We start from the raw sequence: 24,085 nt of genomic DNA, 5'->3' as shown, positions 1-24,085 counted from the left end.
CGAATCATGTCGTGGAATGAAGGGCGAAAAAGCAAGGAGCATTTTCTTCAATACCACTCGACATACACGGTGTCGTCATAGGTCTCAAAAAGTCAATAAAATCTGATGCTCGGAAAAGTCATAAACCAATATTTGACGTCTGACTCTAGATTGCGGCGTAAACCAAGCGAAACTGTGAAACTCACGCTTTGCCTGATTTGCCTGATGACATTACGAACTGTTAGAGCCTACTTTGGAAAAACAATGCCACGTGTCACATTCTGTTATCGTGTTAAAAAAGCAATCCCTACTTCTGCGATAAGAAGAAATACAGCGCAGCCTGCAAACGTTTTCGGGAATACTGAATCAAGCAGGAACATTAACGACGTACGTATGCGTTCTCTGACCGCTTCATGCATTCAACGTATTATCTTCATCTGTTCCATCTGTATTAATAAATTGCGTTTTCTTAACCATAGTCGCAAAATAGAGCTCTGCAAACACTACGAAATTTTAACTACAGACCGGCACCCACCTTAGCAATCACAGCAAAAACTTATTTATTCCAGAACTGTTTACGTCGTTTATTTTGTTAGGTCTCGAGGCTGGTTGGTTGGCTTCTGGGGTTTAACGTGTCAAAGCGAATCGGGCTATGAGAGACGACGTATTGGAGGGCTCTGGATAATGTCATCCCCTGGGTTCTTTAATGTGCACTGTCACTGAAATAGCACAGTACAAAGATAACTTGCCGCCGGCAGGGACCGAACCTGCGACCTTCGAATAACGCGTCCGATGCTTTACCACTGAGCTACGGCGGCGGTCATCCTCTCGTCCACTTTATGGGGTATATATGTGCATTTATACCTAGGAGTGTTAGCGCCGATCGCAGCCATGACGGCGAGTGTGGAACACTCTTTTTCTGCCTGTTGGCGTCACGTAGCACGTGATCTTTTTACGAGCTGGTAGCTGACCAATAATCCCTCGCATACTACCTGAAGGCATCAAGTCAGCCAGAACGAGACCCTCGCTGTGAATGAAGGAAAGAAGATGACTTTTAAGGGCTCGTTTTTCTTTGTTAGACACAATATTATTGAGAACTAACTGTTCTCATTAATACTGTGTCTCACAAAGAAAAACGAGCCCTTAAAAGTAATCTTGTTTCCTGATGTAATTTCGTTACTTACAAGCGCGTTTTGACATTGACGCTTCATGCAACGAATCCGAAAAGCGCCGTTTCTTCGAAGCTACACGGTGAATGTACTTGACCAGCCCTAGCTATGAACTTCAAGAAGTGCTCGCATCTTTCGAATCAATATGCAAATTTGTTGCGCCATGACGTCATTTATGGTTTAAATGTGTGTTCGCTAGACAATGAGGAGTAGCTTTAATGGCTTACACTGTCTCTCGCCTGATCACTTAAAAATGACCTACTCTCATTGGTGAAGAAGAGATGTTGCGTGTGGCGCTGTTTTCCAATCACTTTCCTTACGTGCACTGCTTCAAGCTACACCTCGGCGTACAAGACTAACGGATTTACGACGTCCACAGATATACAACAGTGGCTCAATGTGAAGCAGAATAACAGATAGGTGGGCGAGTTGGTTTGGGTTCATAATGATATAATCTTTTGGTTCATAATGCGTATAAAGGGAGTTTTTTTTTTAATAAAAACTTAGTCGTGAGTACAGCGCACGTCCTGTCTTCATCTCGTCCTTTGTTTCGTTCTCATCATTTGAGCTCAACGTAAAGCCGGTCGGTCCCCGTCCCTCTGAAAGCCCCCTCCTCCTCCCCCGCCTGTAATCATGCCGTCCGCGTACGTCGTCAGGTTGCCTGTTTTATTGATGACAAAAGAAATGAGTGGGCACACTCTTATCAAAATTTAACAGTGTATAGGTTATGGTCGAGCCGTGTGGTCACTAACTCCGTAAAACAGGAACCGCTCCCCTACGAGTTTTAGATTGAGCAACCGCACCCCTCCCCACATATGAGTGGATGGATCCGCCACTGCACAGACGCTGGGAGGCAGCTTCGTCATCTAGTAAGCACATTGTTATTAGACAAATGGAGCAGCTCACGCGTGAGACACACAAGATTGCACAGACAAACCTGTGCTGAGACTCCCAGGCTGCACCAAAGAGGCATTGCTGCTGTATCGGCTTTGGTTGGGAGTCGCTCTCGCGAGAGTTTATTCCCCGTTTATGGGAATCGCTGGCAGCCTCGCATGTGATATTTTGTAAGGCTGCGAGAAGGGCACAGCTCGTCCTGTGTCGTGCCGTGTTTAATATTGCCCCGTTTTTAGCTATGTCCAATATGTTCCTGTGTGCCGTCCATTCCTTAATCTTCGTCCTCATTCATGTAAGCTTTGCACCAATTAAAAGTCCAGCTATATGGACAGACCGCCTGTTGCGCCCCTGTCTGGATTCGAGGTATGAGGACGATCAAGATTGAATGCGATCAGGCCACTAGATGACCGCCGCTTCCTTCCGATTATTAGTAAACATGTAATACCAAAATATACGTTCTGTGTCTTCTAGGGGCGTGTTACCTACAAGGAGTGCAGGTTCTGTATCTATGCTAGACAGTACAGTAACTTTTCGAGCAACAAGAAGACACAAGAAAGACGACAGGACACAGCGCTCTTTCTCGTGTCTTCTTCTTGAGCTAAAAGTTACTACAGATAAGCCCCAACAAGCCCGTCAACGAATTGTGTTAGAACATCTACGCTCCCCCATGATGTAGTAGACCACAGAAACATTGTTTTTATTCGCAGCCTTCAATTGTGCAAAGAGGAGCATCGACGTCCGTAAATCGTGGCAAAGCAAAGCGTTGTTACAGATCGTGCAAGTACAGTGAATCATTTCTTTTCGCTGTATACAGAGTAGAGCACTGCACGGGCCGGAATTTCCGGCCCGGGCCCGGCCCGGGCCCGGAACTCGTTCAAGTTTACCCGCCCGAGCCCAGCCCGGCGATTCAATACGCGACCCGAGCCCGGCCCGAACCCGAGAAAAAATTTTGCCTACCCGGCCCGGCCCGGCCCGACGGTAGATCAGGCTCGACAGAGGCCCGAGCCAATAATATAGGTGATGTTGCCAGAACGATGAATCCACAGCAAAGTGTTTTAAGTAGCAAATATCTACACTTTGCTGGCGAATATTTTGCTAACGATTCTTCTTAAACCTACGGTAATTTCGTGTAAAAAGGGGCTCACGATGGTATAGGGCTCGCAATGGTATACTACAACTTTTTTCTTTTTTTTTTTTTTTTTGCTAATGCAATGGGGATCATCAAGAGCGTTTTGTAGCAGATATTGCAGCAAGGAAAGTGCTTTGCAGCATGAATTCAGTTTCAATAGGAAATGAAATAAAAACAGGAGAGAGAAAAGACAACGCTCTCATTGCGCTCTTTACTTAAAATTAAAACATGCTCTAACGAAAAAGCCAATCATGCACCCTTCTGGATATGTAATACATGCCTTCAATACCTTGCCACAGCTTGATGGAGGAAGAAAGCCAAGTTTATTACCTTGCTGTATGTACACTAACCTAGATAAAAATTATAACGAACCGTGTGCGGCACGTGTACTTTTAGAAATACGTATAGGCAGCCGAAAGGACGAAAAAAGTATTTGTGGTAGCATTCTTTTCATATATCATATTTATTTCATATATCACCGCTGCTACTATATACATTCCATAGGTCTTTTGTGGCATATTTTATAGTTTATTACTTCACGTGTTATTGTGCAAGACATCAAATTATCTAGAGATTCCGGCTTTAAGCACGCCATCCACCGTTGTATCACATATCCTGCCACGCTAAAGTTTCTCGCACTGCATGCGCTAGCCGCAGGGGTGCACATCTGTCTTGCGAAATGTGAAGGCGTCGGCAGTCGTTATTCTTAACTTCCACCACTGGAGCAACATCAGGATGTCTTTGTGGAACTCTGCAGAATGAACGTGGCTGTGCAGCTTATCCCTTCATTTCTATTGTTCCCGAACGTCGTGACACTCTTCAGTATCACCTATAAAAGTCCTCTTTGAGGGCTTCTGCTTGCAGTTTTCAGCCGTGTATGTTTGTACGGCTTGCACCGCGCTCTTCTTTTCTGCCGTATGATAATGTCCTATGCCTTCCTAACGATGTTGTACTGGTAGAAGGTGACCACTGCACTACGTGGGTAGGACTGGTAGGAGGTGGACGAAGCGATTTCGATCTATTTTTGGTGTTCGTTACAGTTTGGTTATAAAGGCGCGAATAAGCTTCTCGACGCTTACTCATTGGATGCCTATGGTTCGAGGTTAAGGGACATGACCCGGCACGGAATTTGTAATTGTCTTTTTTAAAGCCTGATATTTCGTCGAGCGAATATATTTTCCCTCAGGCCTTATGCTGTTTGAACCTATGCTATTCCTGGACATTCCAACAGTGTTGTGGCAGTGCCATGTAGCTCTCACACTATACCTGTATAGCGCAGGGGACCCACTTTTTCATTTTCTCTATAAGTATGTTCTTAAGTTACACAGGTATGACAGGTCTAAAGTTTTTTTGTCGTGAGGCATCCCCTGCGGCCACCATGTGTTGATACCTAACCGTGAAACAAAACTCTATACTTCAAAATCGGCGTTCTTTTTTTGGTCATGTAAGATAGGTATCGATATTGTTGGAATCCTGCCGCTAAATGCCCTTCAGAAACGACCCATATGTGACATATCGGAAAGCTCTTCTCTTAAATGGCAACGTTAGCTGACATTTGGTACGACCTAGCCCCTCTACCCCCCCCCCCCCCCCCCCCCCCGCGCTTTTAGCTGCGTTACTGTCCTGGCCCTTGCGGGAGTAAATTTTCGTGAATGCGGCCCGTTAGCTGAGGTGGGTTTGAGACCCCTGACATAGCGGATAAAGGCCAAAGTTCAAATGTTAACGAATTGGGCACACCAAGCAGGCTGTGCACGTCCATCTCTCGTCACATGACCACTGGGGGCCGTGACGAAGCCACGGAAAAAGAATGTCTATGTATAGGAATTCTATGTAACGAGAGTCCGTGCAGGCCTTTAGTTTTAGTGGAGGGCTGGAAACTTCAAAAATGTTTGCTCGCTTTGGAGCTCTGTGATCGCTCTTGCGATAAGCTACAGGTATATATTTGTTATATTACACTGATTACTGCGATTACAGAATAACATTTGCGATATAAAGTCATAATGAATGAAAATAAAGCACAGAATATCGACATGTTAAATATATAAGCGCCTGGTACATCTACTTTTAACTCGCCTGTTTAAGATAAATCAAGTAGCCCCATATGTAAGGAACAAAAGAAGTTCAGTACTTGTCTCTAATAAAATTTCTCTAAATAGCTTGCCCCACATAAATAAAGCATTTTTTTTTTCGAAGGAAAATGTGAAACATATAAATATATGTAAGCACAACGTATGTGGAACAAACATGAAGGGGCACTAGAAAGAAAAACAATTTCCTTATTATCAGTAAATCACACTTTAGCATTTCCTTAATCCCCACACTCGCCGGAACAAGACTCTTGGTAAGTGAGAATACGCGCAAAAAGATAAATGCGGGTGGCGACGCCCCCTTTAAGTTCGCGCAGCAGACACCGCGACATCTTAGATTCTGACGGCGTCGAATGGGTCCTACGTAGTTCCTAATCACTAAAAATGAAGTACGTTGACCTCTGAGGGGGCCATAGACTTAACATACCAAGTTTGAGGAAATTTTATAGAGCCAATGTCCCCAAATACGACAAATACAGTTTGAAATCTGTGGCGTCACGCTCGGAGATTTCGGCGCGAAATTTAAAAAATGGAATTTTGACCTCGATTTTCTCGTCTGATAATAAACTTATGGTGGTGAAATGAATGACATTCAAGTTTTTAGACTTCACTTTATCAGTCTAAACCAATTCAGTGCTTCATTACGGTGTCCATTTAAGAACCCAGCAAAGTCCAAGCCCGGCCCGACCCGAGCCCGCCACCTCAAACCCGGGCCCGGCCCTAAGCCCGGAGCTTCAGGCCCGAGCCCGGCCCGGGCCCGCCGTGAGAACTACTTTACCCGGCCTGGCCCGGCCCACGAGCCGGGCCGGGCCCGGGTTTCCGGGTAGGCCCGAGCCCGTGCAGTGCTCTAATACAGAGGCGCGATCGCCTGTATATTCCTTCAACATTTTGTTAGGTCGAGGCGCAAAGTTCGATATACTTGACATCTTAATATACAAGAACCATTCAAGAAGGTTATTTCACTCACTGTCGAAATATGGGTTTTCTCATGTGCTTAAGAACACATGGCAATTAGAGTTCAGGAGACGATGGAGGCTTGAAATGATGAAAAGCTGCTCAACAGGGAATGTCGCTTGAACCAACGTTTCCACAAGTGAAATTGTCTCCGTCAGGACAGCAATGCAGAGTAGTCCACCTGTCGAAACTTTGGCTGCAGCCAAATTCCCTGCTCAACGACTCTTCATCACTAATAAGACATTGCCGCATAGCTATAGATACGCTTACATCAGCGATGAGCGCCTTCAAAAGAGCCCGCTCCAAAGCCAACCGTTTTGAAATCATCTGCTTTGGCGGGCAACAAGTTTGTACTTCGACCATATTCTCCAGATAGCAGCACAGGTACCGGTACAAACCGGAAAAACAGCTTTTCAGTCGGCTCTGCGCTGCGTTGGCGGTGGTTGCGCGCCTCTTTCCCTTTTCCGATGTATCGTACATATACGTTTCATTGCTGGACACCACGAGGTTCAAGAAGTCTGCGAATAAGAAAGCCGCAATAATGGAGCCCGCAGCTGCTGACAGTGCTTTCGCTCTTGTCTATCATTAATTTTGTTCATTCGATATGTATATATGCATTACCTTGCCGATCGCATAGTGACTGCACCAGCGCCGACCAGTGGCGTAGCCAAGGGTTAACACACCGGTCCTATGCCCCCCCCCCCCCTTTCACCTCCGAAAATATTTTCTGCCATGGGATACAGAGCAGTAAATGGCACTCGACCACACTTACACCCGCCTGCACCCCACGTCGGATCAAGAGCTTGCCCTCCCCACCAAAACAAATTCCTGCCTGCGCCACTGGCGCCGACACGGGTTTCCTGTCACGACACAACAGCTTTGCATCGGAATATTCCCACGGCCTACTGTTACGACACAGAGCAAAAACCACGAGCTTCCGCTCCAGCGAGTGCATTACAAACACAGCTGCGGGACCCGCTGTTTAGACTTCGTCGTGCGCATACGCCATGCCGCTGGCAACAATAGCGCGCTGCCTGCCTTATTCACCGAAAGGCAGCTATGAGGCGTAAGCGTTCTCGGTAGCCTCATTTCCATACTCTGTTGGTCTGATGTCGCAACCTATATAAAAGAAAAAGAGGAGGCAGACGTGTCTGGTGACATACGCAAACGCCTACACTCGCCCACCCTCTCTCCCTCTTCGAGGCTCAAGGCCAGGCGGTCGTCCCCCGAGAACTGCCGTTCATCTTCTCTACTCTGGAAATGCCGGACGCCCAGGTTTTAGGCTCCAGTGGTACAGCACATATCCTACGCTCCCATTGCGGCTCCGGCCAACGACATCGAACTTGTGGGCGCGAGCAAGGATGAGACGACGGAAACGGATAAACTCTCGCCGAGTGTCGATGCAGTGGACTTCAGCAACACGTGTCCGCCACCGGCTGTCAGGAGTACGGGCTTTCTGCAAAGGCACCGAAAGAAAATTTCCCTCCTTCCAATGATGCACACTCAATTCTGGGTGGCTGCAGCGTATGCTCTTCTGGCGCCACTTTTTCCAGCTCTGGTAAGCTATTCAGTCTCTTCACGGCGCCTTTGATAAAAATGTGCCTTTTCACTGAACGGAAAGGGAAGCAAAAAAGAATATATGCATAACCAGGACATGCATATCACATGACCTATCCAGCAGCTGTAATAATGCCAGTAAGAGGAAGAAACGCGTGACCGGGAGGTATCGTTAACGCACAGTGTGCAATAGAACAAGGAACAAGATAGAAATTTCCCGTCACTCCATCATTTCAATGAACCTCATAAGCCTTTGTTGTGTCGGAATCCCAAGCATTAAGACACCTCAAATGTCAATGTTGCATTCGCGTAGTGTTCTTCTCGACTGACGCGGTTGAGAAACTCCGAGCTTCCATTTCCAGCTCGTCACATTCGAAGCAATGTCGTTATGACAGGCGGGTTACAGTCACAAAACGCGATTGCTGAAATTGTATCTGCGTTGAAAATACTGATGACATAAAGTTGCATTTACGACAATTTCCAGGTCATGGCAAATTGTTCACCAAAAGCCGCGTCGTTTTCAAAAAGGCTCTTCTGATATCCAACAAATTCTGTCAATAGCTGACTTCCACATGAGCCTCTATGTTCACATATCTGTAGACGTGCTATAGCGCGACATTGAAAAGGCCTTCGACAAAGTATCTGATAAATGGTTACTTTTGGAACTCTCACGTGCGAAGTTTAACCCCTCAGCTACTAACTCAGTTCTTGTGTTCCTAACACAGAACAACGTGTGCGTAACATTAACGATTATTTACCTCTCTTTTCCGTTACTTCAGTTGCGCGCCAGGGCACCGTTCCTGGCCCACTCTAATTTTTAAATACATTAGCGAGCGACCACCTAAAGTTTTTTTGTTTGTTTGTTTACTCATACATGGCTGTTTACATGTGGTGTATTGTATTACCGAATTATTAACCTCACTTATGCGAGCTTCTTTCAGTGAAAAAAGTGATGTAAAATATTACCCATGTTGCAAACCTAAGGAGAGCTCGCTGCAAGAACTGAGGATGTGTTCGTGATAATTTGACTTTTGCCTGCGCTTTTCGATTTTTATCGAGCTTTTAATTATCTTGTAATGCTAAGAGGCCGGAGAAACTGGCGCCAATGAACAACGTATTCTAGAAAAAAAAAACAATTAAAGAAAACATTAGTTTTTTTTTTCTTTTCGCATAGCTGTCGTTCTTACTGAAAACTGTGCCATTCCATGCATCTTTGAATGTTCCTATCGTTAAAATGTTAGCGACATGCATTTCACATGCTAACCTTCACGACATTTCGTCGCGTAGCCACGTGAATCGTATTTGCCGTTTTCCTTGTTGAGGTGAAAGCCTCATATGTCTCATGCAAACATGACCTTGAACGAAAAGCCGGTGTGAGTGGCATGAGCAAAATGAAAGTAATGACAACGAAGTGAGTGCACGAGCTGTGCGTTCGCGTCGTCTTTGCGGCGTTCGCGTGACTGAAAATATGAGGAAAGCGGCGTTCGCGTGATATAAAGGGCACGGTAAAGTAGCCACGCATGATGGATTTCGCCTTCGAGTCGTCTTAGGCGAATTCATAACGGAGCCTGTGAGCTTTCAGGGTCTTCTTTCTTTTTTTTCTTTTTGGTACATAGCTGCATCTTGATCCCCTGACATTATACTAGCACGTCATTTTTCGAGTGACTTGAACCATCTTGTACCCATCAGCCCAGTCTTATGCATACGAGGGATCATCGTGCAGTCTTGCGCGATTTTTAAAGCTTTTCCTACCGATGCAGTCCACCGATCCAACACTGTTCAATTCAAAGAATTCATTGCTTCTGCAAATAGGTGCGTTCCCTCCTCTTGTAAAACCAGTTGGAATCTTTCAATACATAATAAGACTTAGCTAATTATTACTTAACTAGTAACAAAAAGCTAATCAATTACGCAGACAGTTCTATAAATACTATGCGATGTGGTATTGTATTTTGCGTTTTAAGTGTTTACACGTGCAAGATCCAGTTATAGTACATGTGTCGTGTGCATTTACTGGTATTTTCTTCCAGATAACTGATAGCCTGTCATCATTCGAGGAACCGACTAAGAAAAGAGCTCTTGTCACTCTGGAAAACCTGTTCGATGAAACAAACACGTGATGCGAATATTGAACTTCAGTTTATCCTAAATACCAAATGAGTTTCATAAACGTATTGTGTTCAAAATTGTGTAATGCGTGTGTTTCACGTTATGTGTAATTATTTGCGTTCTGTGTTTTTCTGTGTATTACAAACCATATGAATATTTTGCTTTATCGCTGTACATGTGAACACATTTTGCTTACTTGAATCTCTGCTCAAATCTCTGTGATGCATATCCTGTTTGATTGTACGATGTCTGCACATCCGGTGTTCAACTGCGTGACACATTTATGCCATTTTTTTTTCTTGTATTTAGATGGTTTGCTTGCTAAGCGTGAACGAGCAGCCGGTGCCGCCATTAAGCCGTAAACCTCTCCTATACGTCATTTCAACAAAAAAATAAACGGCTCTATAATATATAACTTGAAGTAGAAACGGGGCACTTCAACAAATTTACGAGTGCGTCTTTTCTTAACTACATGAATGTCGAAATTCTCCATAAATAAATTTGGTCACGCTAAGGCTCGACGCAGTCGAAAACCACAAATTTAATCGCCTTCGCCATCAGACGTTATTCTACGAAAGGCAATGGATTTCGCGTCTACGAGTTCAAGCGTTCAGACAATTTTTTTAACCCACTATTACAACAATTCAAACAGCGGAATGCGCCTCACCAAGCCAGTAAAAGAGCGCCACTTACAGTTGCTTTTTTTTTCGTTCTCCCTCATTTCTTAGGCTGTTTCGAGGGGTCTCGAAGCCTGGGAGTACGGATTTGTCTTCTCATTGGGAAAGATAACCACATTAATAGGGTCATCATGGGCAAAAAAACTGGTAAGTCAGAGCGCTTATCATTGAAAATGAAAAATTGTTTTAGGAGCATGTCATTCGCACCAAACCACTTCACATGTTTATCATGACGGTCGCGCGTTTTAACTCTGTCATATACATTATTTGGTTTTGGCAAATTAGTTCTGCGGAGTCCCGCAAGGTGGAGGATGGGCTATGAAAGGGAAGATTGGCATCCAACCTTTTTTTAGCAGAAAGCTACAAGGAAATTTTCTGAGAAAGTAAGGCTTACTAGTTGACGAAAATACCGTCCCGGTCCTGAGATTGATCCGAGGACCAACGCCTATCCGGGGCGGTCACCCTACCAACTGAGTTAATCACGAGGGCAGAGCGCGAGGGCGAATCGATCGACAAATCGAGGCACTTGAACACTGATTGCTGCAAATCAGTTATCCCGCAATGTCGATTAATTCACCCTCGGGCTGCCAGTTGCCAGCCTTCTGGTAATTGGTAGAGCGACCGCCTCGGATAGTAGTTGGTCCTGAGTTCGATCCCCGTACCAGGACGGTATTTTCGTCAACTAGGAAGCTTCACTTTCTGAGATTATCCTTGTCAGCTACAAAAAGGTGGATACCAATATTCCCTTTTGATCACTTAGTTATGGTTATGCTTGCTGGTTTCCTCCTCTAGCTGTTTGACTGCTATTAACACATACGTTTAAGGTGGTGTAACCCTCAAAATGGCTCAGACATAAGTCGTTTGCGTCATGCTTTCAGGGTTTCTTGTATTTTTCTTTAGATACAACAGACATCTCCAAAATTTGTATTTCTCATTGGACAAGTTGGATACTTCCTGGCAAACGCAGTGTATGGGTAAGTCACCAAATTATAAACAGACAAGCGCATTAAAGTTTTCAAGCTCGCAAGAAATACTCTGAAAACCAAATTCACAGGTCTAAAACGAACGTTTCCAAGCGTCTTATCCAGTGATTTAAATATCTGAAAAATCTACTTGGAGCAAATACAGAGACACAGAATGTAAATTAATGTATAACAAGATGAATATACTATGCGCCCTAGCTATCACGCACCACGTTTAAAATTAAGCGAAGAACGAATCTTTATTTGCGAGAAAAACCAACTGTATATCTTTAAAAGGCCCCAGCAACACGTTGAACAGCGAAGCTGTTTAGCAAATCGTTCCTTGTGCGACGAACCAAGAAACTCTCATCATCATAAACGGGTATGTGCCACAGAAATTGGGTAAATCTCACCATTCAACACTGGTACACTAAAAATTAAGAAGGCAACAGTGAGCCCAACAACAAATGGCTGCTAAGCGACGGCGGCGAGCCGAAGACCCCCAGCATCTATAGATACAAATAACGGGAAATGCAACGGCGGCTACGGGTAAGACCCCGAAGCGATGAAAGGCCTACGCCAACAACGACGTGCCAGTAGATCTATGCTTGGTTTCGGCGCGAGTTTCTGTCTCTGAAGTTTGGACATCCGTGTCGTGTCTGTGATTATCTGTGGAGTCGAACTGAGAATCAACGTAGAAAGTCGCGCTGAGAATAAACGTAGAGACTACCTAGCATCACCTAGCCGAAGCCTAGCAACGACCTAGAAGCAACCTAAAAACAACCTGCATCACCTAGCTAAGGCGTAGAAACAACCTGTAGAATCACCCAGATTACTGTTCAGAATCGTCCAGTTTCGCTCCTTCAAGCCTTGCGCGGCTTAGTACAATGCTTCGCCAATTTTTCGAACATGGTCAGAAAACGCTACCGATCGGTAGTCGAGGCTCCTGTGAACATGCGAGCCAAATATTATAGGACTAGCTGCACGCAGCAGGGAGCCTATAATTACGTTTCAAGGTCAGCTAGAAATTGCTCGCTCTTCTCTCGGAAAATTACGTCATCGAGGCTCCCGATTGCATCAACGGGGGGATGGACACGGCCTTTGGGTGATTTGAGAATTCTTGTGCTGCATGGTTACCACGAAAGCCACGGTGTGTCACCACGTGCCGGCGCCGCGCTCTGCATGGTGTACGAGCGCACTCTGCAAGTGAGAACAATCGTGATCACACTGAATGGGAGCGGGTGCGTTCAAAGTAAACTGCTCAAGGTCATGAAGCTTGCCCCTTTGTCATCCCCCTTGTGTATCTTCCAGCGTTTTGTCGGGGCGAAATAAGACTTAAAAAATGCTCTCAAATCGTGCGATAAATCCCTGTAACTCCGCCCGTAGTTGACAAAACAATAGCGTGCGTTGTGATTTTTGATGGCTTCGTCTTGGCAGGCCGCTTGTGGCATCGGATTGTCCTTTACTCAAACGCGAAGCTGGCGGCAAGCAAGAATCTGGCAGCCGTCAAGATAAACGCCCCGTATGCTATGTGAGCGAACTCCTTCTTTCCTTTGGAAGGTGATTTTAGAGCTGCACAGCTGTGTGCGGGAATTCAGGTAGACTTTTTTTTCCCACAAGAGGCATCCTACATGCATCTGTTCTGAAGTGAAACTGGAACAAAGCCATGGCCAGACATGTCAGCGCTAATGCGTCGTTTCCAACCCATCTGTGCTACGCCAACGGAATGGTGCTGTAGACTATCGCTACAGGGAGAGTCTCTTTGCGTCTCAGTGACTGGGGATCCCGTTACCTGTGCGGAAATGTCCCGTATGGTATTAGGTATAGTATACCACCACCGTACAATTTCTATGAAAGGCAAGGCTGGCATTGCGCAAGTATCGCTATTTTGCTAGCGTCAGTAATTGGCCCGTGCCGCTTAGCGGTCCTCACTATTCTGCTAGCATCACTATCTGCCAGAGCAGCTACATCCCGCTCTATATACCACTGACGCCATACGTGACGTTTCTGTTCAGGTCACGTGACCCAGAGCTGTTGAGGTGCAAATAGATTCTCCCCTCGCTACGCGCATCTCTGCTGCAAAATCCGGCCGTTGTCTCGGCGGTCTCCATTAGACTGGTACTCGTTATCGGGGCATCAAAACCACCCGTATAGAAACATTTGCGACTACTCGTGTCACTGCGTCGGATTGGCTTGACTTCAGGCCCTAGAGACACTTCCTAGTCGTAGTAGGTCACATCTGGAAATAAGTGATGTATTTCGTAGGCTTTCTTTTAACTGATAAGGAAGAGTCACGTATTGTGCAGTAGGCCACATACAATTGCCATTGGTGTAATCGAATCTATTCAGAAGGGGCGGTACCATACAGAGGTACGGGAGAGGGGGCAGGGGAACCCTCCTGTAACGTTGACGACAGGTGAAGACACGATGTATTACAACAGCTGCCCCTTCCTGCTACCGAAGCCAGGGGTAAAGAGAGTGAAATAGATGAAAAGGAAAAGGCAGGGAGGTTATACTGGTGCGAGTGACCTGTTTGCTACCCTGCACAGGGGTGGAAGCCAGGAGTAAAATCTTAGCAACGCCCCTGGTGTTCTACCCGTAAGTTAAAAGAATTGGAATATCCGCTGTAAGTATGACGTTTACTGAGAACACAAAACATTGTTGTCATTCACAATAAAAAATAGTACAAGCTTCTTTAAGGCAGACATTTCTTTCTTTCTTTCTTTCTTTCTTTCTTTCTTTCTTTCTTTCTTTCTTTCTTTCTTTCTTTCTTTCTTTCTTTCTTTCTTTCTTTCTTTCTTTCTTTCTTTCTTTCTTTCTTTCTTGCTTTCTTTCTTTCTTTCTTTCTTTCTTCCCGTTTTATTTTTTGTTTTCGAGATCCCAAAGGCTCTGAAACGGAGCCTGAGTTGCTCACATAGTGAACAAAAGTGTCAAAGGTTTGAAGTTCCGTGTTATATAAATTATACTGTTGAAGGATAATTGCGGTGAAAAATTTGACCTAAAGATCCTAAATCTATGCGTTTGTTAAACTGAATTGAAAGACCGTTGGGTTCGAGGACTGCAGGAATAACGGGCTGCGCTTCTCTGAATTGACGAGTAGAATGCAGTTAAATATATGGAGCGTCTGTCCATAATCGTCCATGCATTCTTTTAAAAACGAAAGGTGCATTGCTTTTCATATACTGGAAGGGAATATTGCTAAAGTTGAAGCTATAGTAATTTCCTTGTTCTTTCTTCGTTATCATTAGTGCCTTGCACTGGATTCCTGGAAAGTACACGATGTTGGGCATTGCTCTCTTTGGAGGTGCATTAGGTGGACTGAGTGAATCTCTGTACTGCATCGCCAGCTATGCAACAGCTACGGTTGTGTTGGCCGACCACCTGGGCTTCGCCGTCGTGAGTTTGTTTATTTCTCTCGCGCGATGTTAGGATTTTACAATATCCAGCCCCTGCTAACATTCTCGTATTTTTTCAGGCGGGAATGCAAGTCCTGTGGGGATCAGGAGGAGCCACGGGTGCCATCCTTGGGGGCGCCATTGCAGATGTATGACCTGTTTTCTTTATATTCAGCATTTCTGGTGCCACTGCTGTTGATGTCGATCTTTTTCTGCCGTTATGAGTGTCTAAAGTTCTCGTAGTCGATATGGTGGCGTACATGAGGCTGTGAAAGCCTAATGACGTTGCAAACTATGTGTAACGGTTGCAAAATGTATGTTCAGGTGTTTCTGATAGTGATCACTATTGGAACAGGTGTCTCTGCAGCCGATGATGTGTGTATAATGCCTCCTGAACGCAGCACCCAAACGAATCCGGTGAATCATGCTTGTGATGTTTCGTTTTGTCGCGAGGAAAAACTATTGATGGACTACCCTCAACAACGAGGATAAACTGGACTACATTCAACGAGATGCGCTATTTGTCTATGATATGTTATGCGTATATTATGCGCATGAGTGTATGTGTATTATGTGTGTATTATGCGTGGTTCAGTAAAGAACCTCTCTCATCCTGTAACCTAGCGGAAGCAATTACAGCAATTCAATCAGCTTTCTCATAATTTTTTTTTCTCGTAGGTCTGGGGATATCCTGCGTCGTTCTTCGTGATGTCATCAGTATTTATGCTGTCGTCTCCTTTCATTGCGACGTCGCGGATCTTCCGAAGAAACCGAAAACGTGAGAGGGTCAATTCATTATTGAGAGGCTCAATCATGAACGTAGTGTCCCAGCTAGCTTTAATTAAAATGTTATACTATGTCGCAGCACTCCAGCAAGACGTGGTCGATTATTGCATGCCTGCCGATTATTGTATGGCGAAAACCTTTATTTTTCTTATTCTAACTGGGCGTAATTAGTCAACATGAGTTGAACAACTTTACAAGTATTTCATTTAGGCCAAGACTTCGAATCAGAAACTTAAGAAGCTTTCTAGAAAACGCCTCATTCATCAGCTTCAAACTTCTACTGTTTTCACATACTCATTCTTTCTGCGTCATTATTCGGCATTTAATAGATGAGATGAAGTAGCAATTGTAACAACCATGTTCATGGTCATCACTTATTGTTTTTTTTTTACACAGGCTACAGCTGAAATACTATAAGTTTACGCCACGAGAGCGTTCAAGAAGCTTAAAGAAAGCGAACTGAAAACAACAGATGGTGTATCGAATGTCTCCTTTCAACGAGGGGCAGTGGGAAATCACACCATAGGAATATGACACATTACATAAAGCACTAAAATATTGTCTACTGGGCCTTGCATTCATGTTTTTTTAAGAAGGCTCCCGGACGCTGACACAAGAAGGGACGTGAACAACACACAATATGTGAACTGAAAGTGAACTGGCACAAAATGTGAACTGAAAGGTTGCAATGGGGCGGAAAAGGTACACTCACGCTCTGGAATGCTATAGCCCCTCGTATATCAGGGTCACTCCCGGAATCCCTACCAATAAGTACTTACCAACCAGCTCGACTTTCCGTCTTTCTAACTTATATGTGGTTATACCCATTGACTGCGAACACTAAGCACTTGGTTCCCTCTGGCACTTGCTTTTTGACACGACGTATTTGTTTTGCGCTGCGCCATCATCCGTAAAAAGGAGTAGCCGGTGCTATACAAAAGCGCCAACATCTCCTAAACATCATATAATAATAAAAAAAATTCATACGTCCGGGCAAGTGCAAAGGCAGAATGTCCATGTTCCTTTTGTTCCTTTGAAGCCTTTCACAATGTATTTATATAAGAGTGCTCTCGACCTGGTCGTGAGGATGACTGATAGTTTCTTCCAGTCTAACTGGTGGCCCTTCAAACAATATTGGCGGCAGACTCGGCGGCTTGTTGCCAAGATGCTCTTTACGGGCCGACTTCTTCCGGCGACAAGGAATAATTCATCCGTTCATGTTTGAAGCGCTCGTTTGTACACTCTTTCTGTGTCCTCGTCTTTTGTGCGTGCTAAAAAAGTTTCAAACATGAAGGAAATAATACCGTCCGTCGATGTCTTCCAAATTACGTTTCTTTTCCATGCCTTTCCTTCCTTTAATTCCAGGGCGGTTCGTTCATTCCGTACTACACCTGCTTACATGTCGCAACTGTGCTCTAAAAACAATGTAGCAGAAATTCATGAACATCAAACAATAAATTGTCAGCTATAAGGAGAAACTTGCAAATAAAATAACGGCTATACATGCAGCTAACGTAAAGAGGATTCCTATAACTTATACCACTCTGTCCATAACGCCGTCGCATTCCTCCGACGGGTACAGAATAGAGCGAAATCACACTTCAGGAAAGGTCGCTGTTGGTCACTGAACAATGGAGTGGCAGAGCACACTCTAAAAATGCACGATTGAAGTATTTCTATGTGTTTTTCCTTTGTTCGCACATATGCCCAGATTCACTTTTTTTTTTTTTTTGCTTCAGTTGATTACAGCATAACCGCTAGGTACTTTTGTTCACCCGCACTTCTCCTCTACTAAACGGCCGCAGATTATATACCATACGGGTTCTCCTATATAGAACGGGCAAAATATATATATATATATATATATATATATATATATATATATATATATATATATATATATATATATATATATATATAGTATATATAGTTGAAAAAAATCAAGCACGTAGGAAAAATTGTTCAGTAAAGGACTGACGTTTCGGCCGCGGGACCGGCCTTCGTCGGAGTGATGCGAACATGCGACGGTACCGCAATATAAAATGCGCAGTAACGTATCATAGCGCTGTTATTGGCTGACAAGCGGTTGTTAAAAGCACGTGGGGAAACGGTGCGCGTGATAGGACAAGAAAAAACGAGAATACACGCGTGCGTACTTGCGCAAGACAAAACGAATAAAAGAGTAAAAAATGATTAACAATGAGTAAAACATGATGAAGCCACATAACGCGTGAGTCACCGGCACAAACATCAATAGCACGTCATAGGTACAACTGCGAGCAAGTTATCGATGAACATAAACGCGGGTGTAACATCTTGTCATGATCCGACAAAGCTCAAACAGGGAACTAATCTATCTGCGTGAAAGCATAGCGGCAATAATAGCGGGGGTAGTCAAGAATGTTTAGGAAACTAAATGGGTAAAAATGAAAGTTTGCCAGCGCTTTCATTCATACCACAAGTGACGGCTTTAAACTTATAGATTAAATACGATTCTCGAAGCTCTCTTTCGTGGTGGGAACGGAAACCAGATTGAAGGATTGTAGCTGTAATATTATCAAATGAGTGGCCCGGAATGTGCACGTGTTTTGATAGCGGAAGGTTAGGAATGGTGGCAGCATGACGTGGTTGTTGAACCGATATCTGAAGGGCGTTTCGGTTTGTCCAATGTACTGTAATTTGCAGACGGAACATTCGAGCAAATAGATGCAATTGTAAGTGTCACACGTAAAATTTCCTTTAATTTTATAGAAGAAATCAGAAGCAGTGCTTTTAGCAATGTGTGACGTCGTCATATGCGCGCAAACCTTGCATCGTGGTTTTTGCAAGGTTGGCAACCGACATTATCGGGAACCCTTGTTTTAGATGAAGTTAGGATGTCATGCAGATTGCGAGACCGTCTGAAGACTACCCGAGGTGGCAATGGAAAGATTACTTTAAGATGGGCACTCTGCGCTAGTATGTTGAAATGTTTTTTGAGTATTGAGGAAACGTTTGGCACCGATGCTGAGTGTGTTAGAACTAAATTACTTTGTGCCTGAACGGATGGTTGCTTTTTAGCGCTGAACAAATCCTTGCGATTCAGCGCATCGGCTCTTCTGACGGCATCCTCAACAATGCGGGGTGGGTATTGCTGCTGAATCAAAGATTCACGGAGTTGTACGCAGTTTGCATAAAAGTCTGACTGCTCAGAGCAAATTCTCTTAAAGCGGAGCGCCTGACTGTTACGGTATACTGGTTTTCCAATGGTTTACATGCGAACAATTTTTCCTACATGCTTTGATTTTTTTCAACTTTGACTGCCGGTCCTTTGTTACATTTATTAGAATATAGATATATATATCTATATCTTTAATACAGACCCCGCGCTTCTTGGTTTTTTAACTCTCTTTTGCTAATGGTCAACGTTGGGTTGTAAGCATGCTGAAGGGACAGCGCAGTAAAAACACGACGTTTAAGGGACAAACCATACACACGAAGCGCTGATGACACTATAGTTTTTCTCTTTTGTCTTTGCAGCCGCAGTTGGGGATCCGCAAATAAACGGAGATAATGCTGCCGGGGAAACACATATGAAGCATTACTGGCTGCTTCGCGATGCTAGATTTATTTCATATTTGTTCAACCTATTCCTCGATGGTCTCATATTTGGATTCATCGAACCAACCTTAGAACCCTATCTAGATCAGGTGCGTCATACGTATGTATTTGCAAAGAAATACGCCACGTGGGTTTTTGCACTTTTTAATGTTCAGTGCACCTGTCTCTTTCCTGCAGTTTGACCATAGTAGTTCAGGCGTTGGCAGTGTGTTCAGCGTCTACTCTGTGACCTTCTGCATTGCTTCAGCCGTATGCGGTGTTATCTGTCACTGTAAGGTAAGAACGAGCACGTCAACTCCTTTGTTCGCATTTTTAAACCGATCTATCAGTTATGAACTCCAAGAAAATGTCAAATGACATATTAGCTGTTGCATGCGCAGTCGCTAGACGTGGGGGCATAACAAAATAAGTTCTGGTGTGCTTGAAACTAAGGTTCAAGTGCCCTGACTAATCCATGGCTTCGTCATGCTCTCACCGATGCCTATATGCACTACGGCTATCGCCGAGAACTCTAGCTATCTTTAATCTACTGGTATAAACCACGCATATGTGATCGAAATGAAATCGTTTAAATTACAATGTATACATGTCAATAGTTCGACACTACACAACCCACAATATTAGGCTAAATTTTAAATGGTTGTTGTGAAAAGCAAGTGACAGATATAGCACAAAATCAAGAATCGAACGAAACCTTACGTTCTCGAGTAGTTCGGTTCGTATGCTTTAGAATGCATAATTGTTCTTGCTCTGGATTAACCCGTCTGCTTACGCTTTTCTTCTTTCCCTAGGCCGAGATCCGCTGCCTACCATTGGTCCATTTGTTTAACATATTGGGCTTCCTCCTGATAGGCCCAGCACCTTTCCTTCCATTTAAACCGTGAGAAGAGTGCTTGTTGTTTTGTTTATTTTGCTTGGCGCTTCCAGAAGTATATTCCTTTCTTATGGCACCTGTAGGGCAGAGGAGCACTAGAGGTACCTCTATGAGGCGCTATCGTGCTTAGAAATACGTTTAATAAATGGAAGTCGACTACAATAACACTTGCTACCTGGAAGCTTATTCGCAAACAAATACAAAAAAATTCAACAAGTATTTGTGTCGTGCGCACCTTAACAGTATGAGATTGATATGTAATGGCATCAAATTCACGAAGAAATGTGATTCCTCTTTCTATGCCTATAGCTTCAAGATACTGGCAGATGCAGACCACTTTTTACTTTCACATATCCATCTTGCAGTTTTCTGAATGGGTTCATATTCAGTTCACCTACACACTTTGAATTTCCGATTAATCCGTCTGAACAATGCATTGCCTCTTCATTGCCTGAGGTGGTCGAGCGACCGCACCGAAACGACGATTCGATTCTTGGATAAGTAAGAATTTTTCAGCCGTACATTTTTTCTCTGGAAACCCCCTGTGGTCTTCGCACGTAATTTTGGGCCGCAGAGCAGTAGATTACAATTTTATCCATCATGAAAATTCCTCCACCTTGAAGGCAAACACTCATTTGTCCATTAATCTTGCTATGTGCCTTGAACTTGTTCCAATAAGTAATCTTTTGTTTGTTTCTCATACATTTTCAGATTTCATGGTTCAGCATATATTTCGTTTGCAACGAGTGTGTGAAACTTATCTCTTTCGTTACAGCAACATGAACTTCATTTACGTCTCCCAAGCACTACTGGGTGCAGGAGTCGCATCACTTCACGCGCTGTCATACTCAAGCGCAATCAAGCGTGCAATGTAAGTTTATTTTCACAAGAAAGAAGGATACGGAAAGCGTAGATGTTTCTTTTTAACTGCAGTACACAAACGCTGTGTTCACACGTGCAAGAAAAACTACACCTTGTATCTAAAGCCCTCAAGTGCGTAGCGCACAAGAAAGTAGAACGAGAAAAGACAGCACATTGACATACGCCGTTCTCTCTCTTTCTGTTCTTGTTACTTGTGTGATGCATTTTTGAAGTCGAGATTCATCAAGCTGTCCTAACCACCACACTTGGGAACTATATTTGTCTATAGAAAAATTAGGGGCTTAAGTTACATTTCTGCTTGCAACAACTGCATTCCTTGCTGATGTGAATGACTTCCGTTTTTACACATGAAATGCTTCGAGCTACCGCTGTAGGCGACCTTCAAGTGACATAGAGCCAAAAGCCAGAGCCCTCTTCCGGGCACTGAAAAAGTACATCCGGGCAACCAGTCAAAAGTTAAGAGAATGTGGTCTCTGGCACCAAACCCTTTGGATAAAACTGGTTCATCCCTGCTGTTCATTACGTAGTGATCTACTGGAGCTTCATAAGGTGTACGCTATCTGCTGTTGTCAATTATATTACCAAATTGCGCCACAGGTTTTATTACAGCAACAATAATAAAGAACTACGACGATGTGATTTTTTTTCCTACTTTCTCATTGCAGCGCTAAAGGTTACAAGGAAGACATTGACACGAGCAGCTTCGTGTGTGGTGCAATATTTGCTTCATACGTTGTAGGGTAAGTTCGTGTTAACCCTAGAAAATACCAGTAAAAGTATTTTGCTTTAACAACTGCTTCGATTTTTTCACGAGCATGTTTAGCTAATGATATGTGTATAGTGAATATTACTAAGAGTGTTACGATGTACTTCGAGCAACAAGAAACAATGCGCGTTAAAGCCCCTTCATGCAAATTCAATATGCGTGAAATAACTGTATGTTCCTCCATAATTCAAGGTAAACAGCGACACTTCTCGAACTGGGACAAAAATAAGAAAAAAAGCTACACGGAGAAGCACTGACTTTCAACTATGAAAGTTTGTGGCGCACGACAAATGTATGCGTGTTGCGGAACGAAACAAAATTAATGTTAGCACAAGAAAGAACAATGACGAAGCGTATCTCGTTATCATTTCATGTGTTCCTTTAAAATGACTGTTAATTCTTTGATAAATTGATGGAAGGCTTACTGACACGTGGTATGACTTCATGCGCCATCTGTCCGGCTCTATGAATTATTTCGCAAGTGCACTGATCCGAATGTTTGCCGATGCCGAGGACGGCAGCCAAACATTGATGACGCTAAAGGAGGAGGCAGGGGAAGGCAGGAAGGTCAACCAGACGCGCGTCCGGTTTGCTACCCTACGCTGGGGGAAGGGGATTAAGGGATAAAAAGATAGGGAGATAGGAAGAAGGGAACATACAAAAAGATACACGGGAGCTTAAACAACACTGCTGCGTTCCATAGTACTGGACGCAGGATCTGAGGCGTATCACGTTCCGCTGTGGATTGTCGAGTCATGGTGCCTGCTGAAGGCTTGCAAGAACAGGACATAGAACATATAGTACCTGTTGTACGGACTGACCGCATGATGGTTTCAGCTTGCCAATGAACACGCGAAGTGTGTCTAACAGTGACTGAAGCGCTATAATCATTGGTTTGTCGCTAAGCTGCATATCTGTTCCTTCCACCAGGGCAACCCTTAGTCCGCCTATCAGCGGATATGTCGTTGAAGCACTAGGATTCCGAGTAGGCTCCATGATACTTTTCGGGGTGCTGGTCGCTTGGGTAAGTGCGATACTAAAACGGCAAATAAACTCCATTTTCGCTTCGCCGAGAGTTCGGCGATAGAGTGTAAATAAACTATGCAGACTTTTCATTCACAGATGATATAAACATTAAAAATATCTCATATATGGGTGACTTTTATTTTTGTCGGTTTTAACGAAAGATATTTGTACGATTGAAGGATATCTCCAGGCACAGCTTTCTAATAACGGAAGCAGAGGCATGGAATATTTAAGGACATGATTCCTCACGATAAACCTCACGAGATTTTTATGTCCCAGATTATTCCACTAAGACGTGACATATAACTTAGTTGGCCTTAGCATCAAAGACACCAACTGCTGCAAACATATTCAGTCTCCACAACATGATGGAATCACTAGTTATTTTTAGAAACGTACTGCGCTGAAGCGAAATGTAGATCTGGGTAAATAAGCATCAACTTCATTTCAAGAAGGAGTGGCATGGAGTTGGAGGCATGTTGAAACAAATCGCGTAGAGAGAACAAATTTCTGCGAGAATTTGCGCGCCTAGAGAGAGAGAAAATTCTTAACAGTGCGGAAAAAACACGAGCTGACGAAGGGAGGCGACTAACGCGTATCACCTCCCTTGGCCTACTCGTGTTTTTTTTTTTTTCGCGATGTTAAAATTTTTCTTCACTACCAAACGCTCGCGTTAAAGAAAGAGAAAATTTATTTCTGATGATTTACTTGCCGAAAGCATGATTAATTATGAGGCATGCTGAATTAGGGGAGAGCAGGGAAAGAATCTAGGGGCAACTGCTTTTGAATCTTTTTTTAATTATTATTTCATTAAAATTAGATGCAATGACTCGGGAAATGCCGTGAGCTTGCCATACGATGCCCAATCGCTTTTAAGTATAGTATAATACAAACTTACGCTCTCTTTCACGTATTACTGTATGTATTCTTGCGATTTTCAGACCTCGCCAAGCTTTATAAGTGTTATACTAGAGTGGAGCGTTTTCCAGTCGCTTTTTCAAGGCTATGCCCGCATGCAGCAACATTCCTTCTCTTCCCAAAATATTCGGATCAACCAAATGCAACAAATGTTGTTTGTCCTTTGTATCCCTTTGAAATGGCTGCTCTGTTTTCCAATGAGTTTTTTTATTGCCTCGTGCTCACTTTTGCTTATTCCAGATGCCAGCACTGCTGCTCCTCCAGAAGAACTCAAGGAGTGCACACTGACCTCAGCGGACGCACATATCGGACTGGTCGAAA

General features: G+C 43.8%; 1 protein-coding gene across 2 annotated transcripts; it reads left to right on the top strand.

The window, feature by feature from the left end:
- The first annotated feature begins 7,262 nt into the window (after positions 1–7,262).
- LOC119396951 (uncharacterized) lies at positions 7,263–24,085 on the top strand. 2 transcript variants are annotated; one of them, XM_037664349.2, is made up of 13 exons: positions 7,268–7,770; positions 10,607–10,702; positions 11,456–11,529; positions 14,766–14,913; positions 14,993–15,061; positions 15,591–15,690; positions 19,218–19,387; positions 19,476–19,574; positions 20,090–20,178; positions 20,948–21,043; positions 21,720–21,794; positions 22,751–22,844; positions 24,005–24,085. In XM_037664349.2, the coding sequence occupies exons 1-13, from the start codon at positions 7,705–7,707 to the stop codon at positions 24,050–24,052; spliced, it is 1,224 nt and encodes a 407-aa protein (XP_037520277.1). In that variant the 5' UTR covers positions 7,268–7,704; the 3' UTR covers positions 24,053–24,085. The 2 variants fall into 2 exon arrangements, with proteins under 2 accessions (XP_049273244.1, XP_037520277.1); XM_049417287.1 differs by lacking the exons at positions 14,766–14,913; positions 14,993–15,061 and having other exon boundaries at positions 7,263–7,770; positions 11,434–11,529.

This window comes from Rhipicephalus sanguineus, chromosome 6, assembly GCF_013339695.2.
Source record: "Rhipicephalus sanguineus isolate Rsan-2018 chromosome 6, BIME_Rsan_1.4, whole genome shotgun sequence".
Taxonomy (NCBI): domain Eukaryota; kingdom Metazoa; phylum Arthropoda; class Arachnida; order Ixodida; family Ixodidae; genus Rhipicephalus; species Rhipicephalus sanguineus.
Note: the sequence above shows the minus strand (reverse complement) of the source record. Positions and strands in the feature narration are given on the sequence as shown.

What these genes read in the sequence shown, in the direction of transcription:
- LOC119396951 (XM_037664349.2), top strand. Translation starts at nt 7,705, where the DNA reads ATGATGCACACTCAATTCTGGGTGGCTGCAGCGTATGCTCTTCTGGCG. An exon ending in CCTTTCCTTCCATTTAAACC is followed by an intron (nt 20,179 to 20,947) that starts GTGAGAAGAGTG and finishes CTTTCGTTACAG; the next exon opens with CAACATGAACTTCATTTACG. An exon ending in TCGGGGTGCTGGTCGCTTGG is followed by an intron (nt 22,845 to 24,004) that starts GTAAGTGCGATA and finishes TGCTTATTCCAG; the next exon opens with ATGCCAGCACTGCTGCTCCT.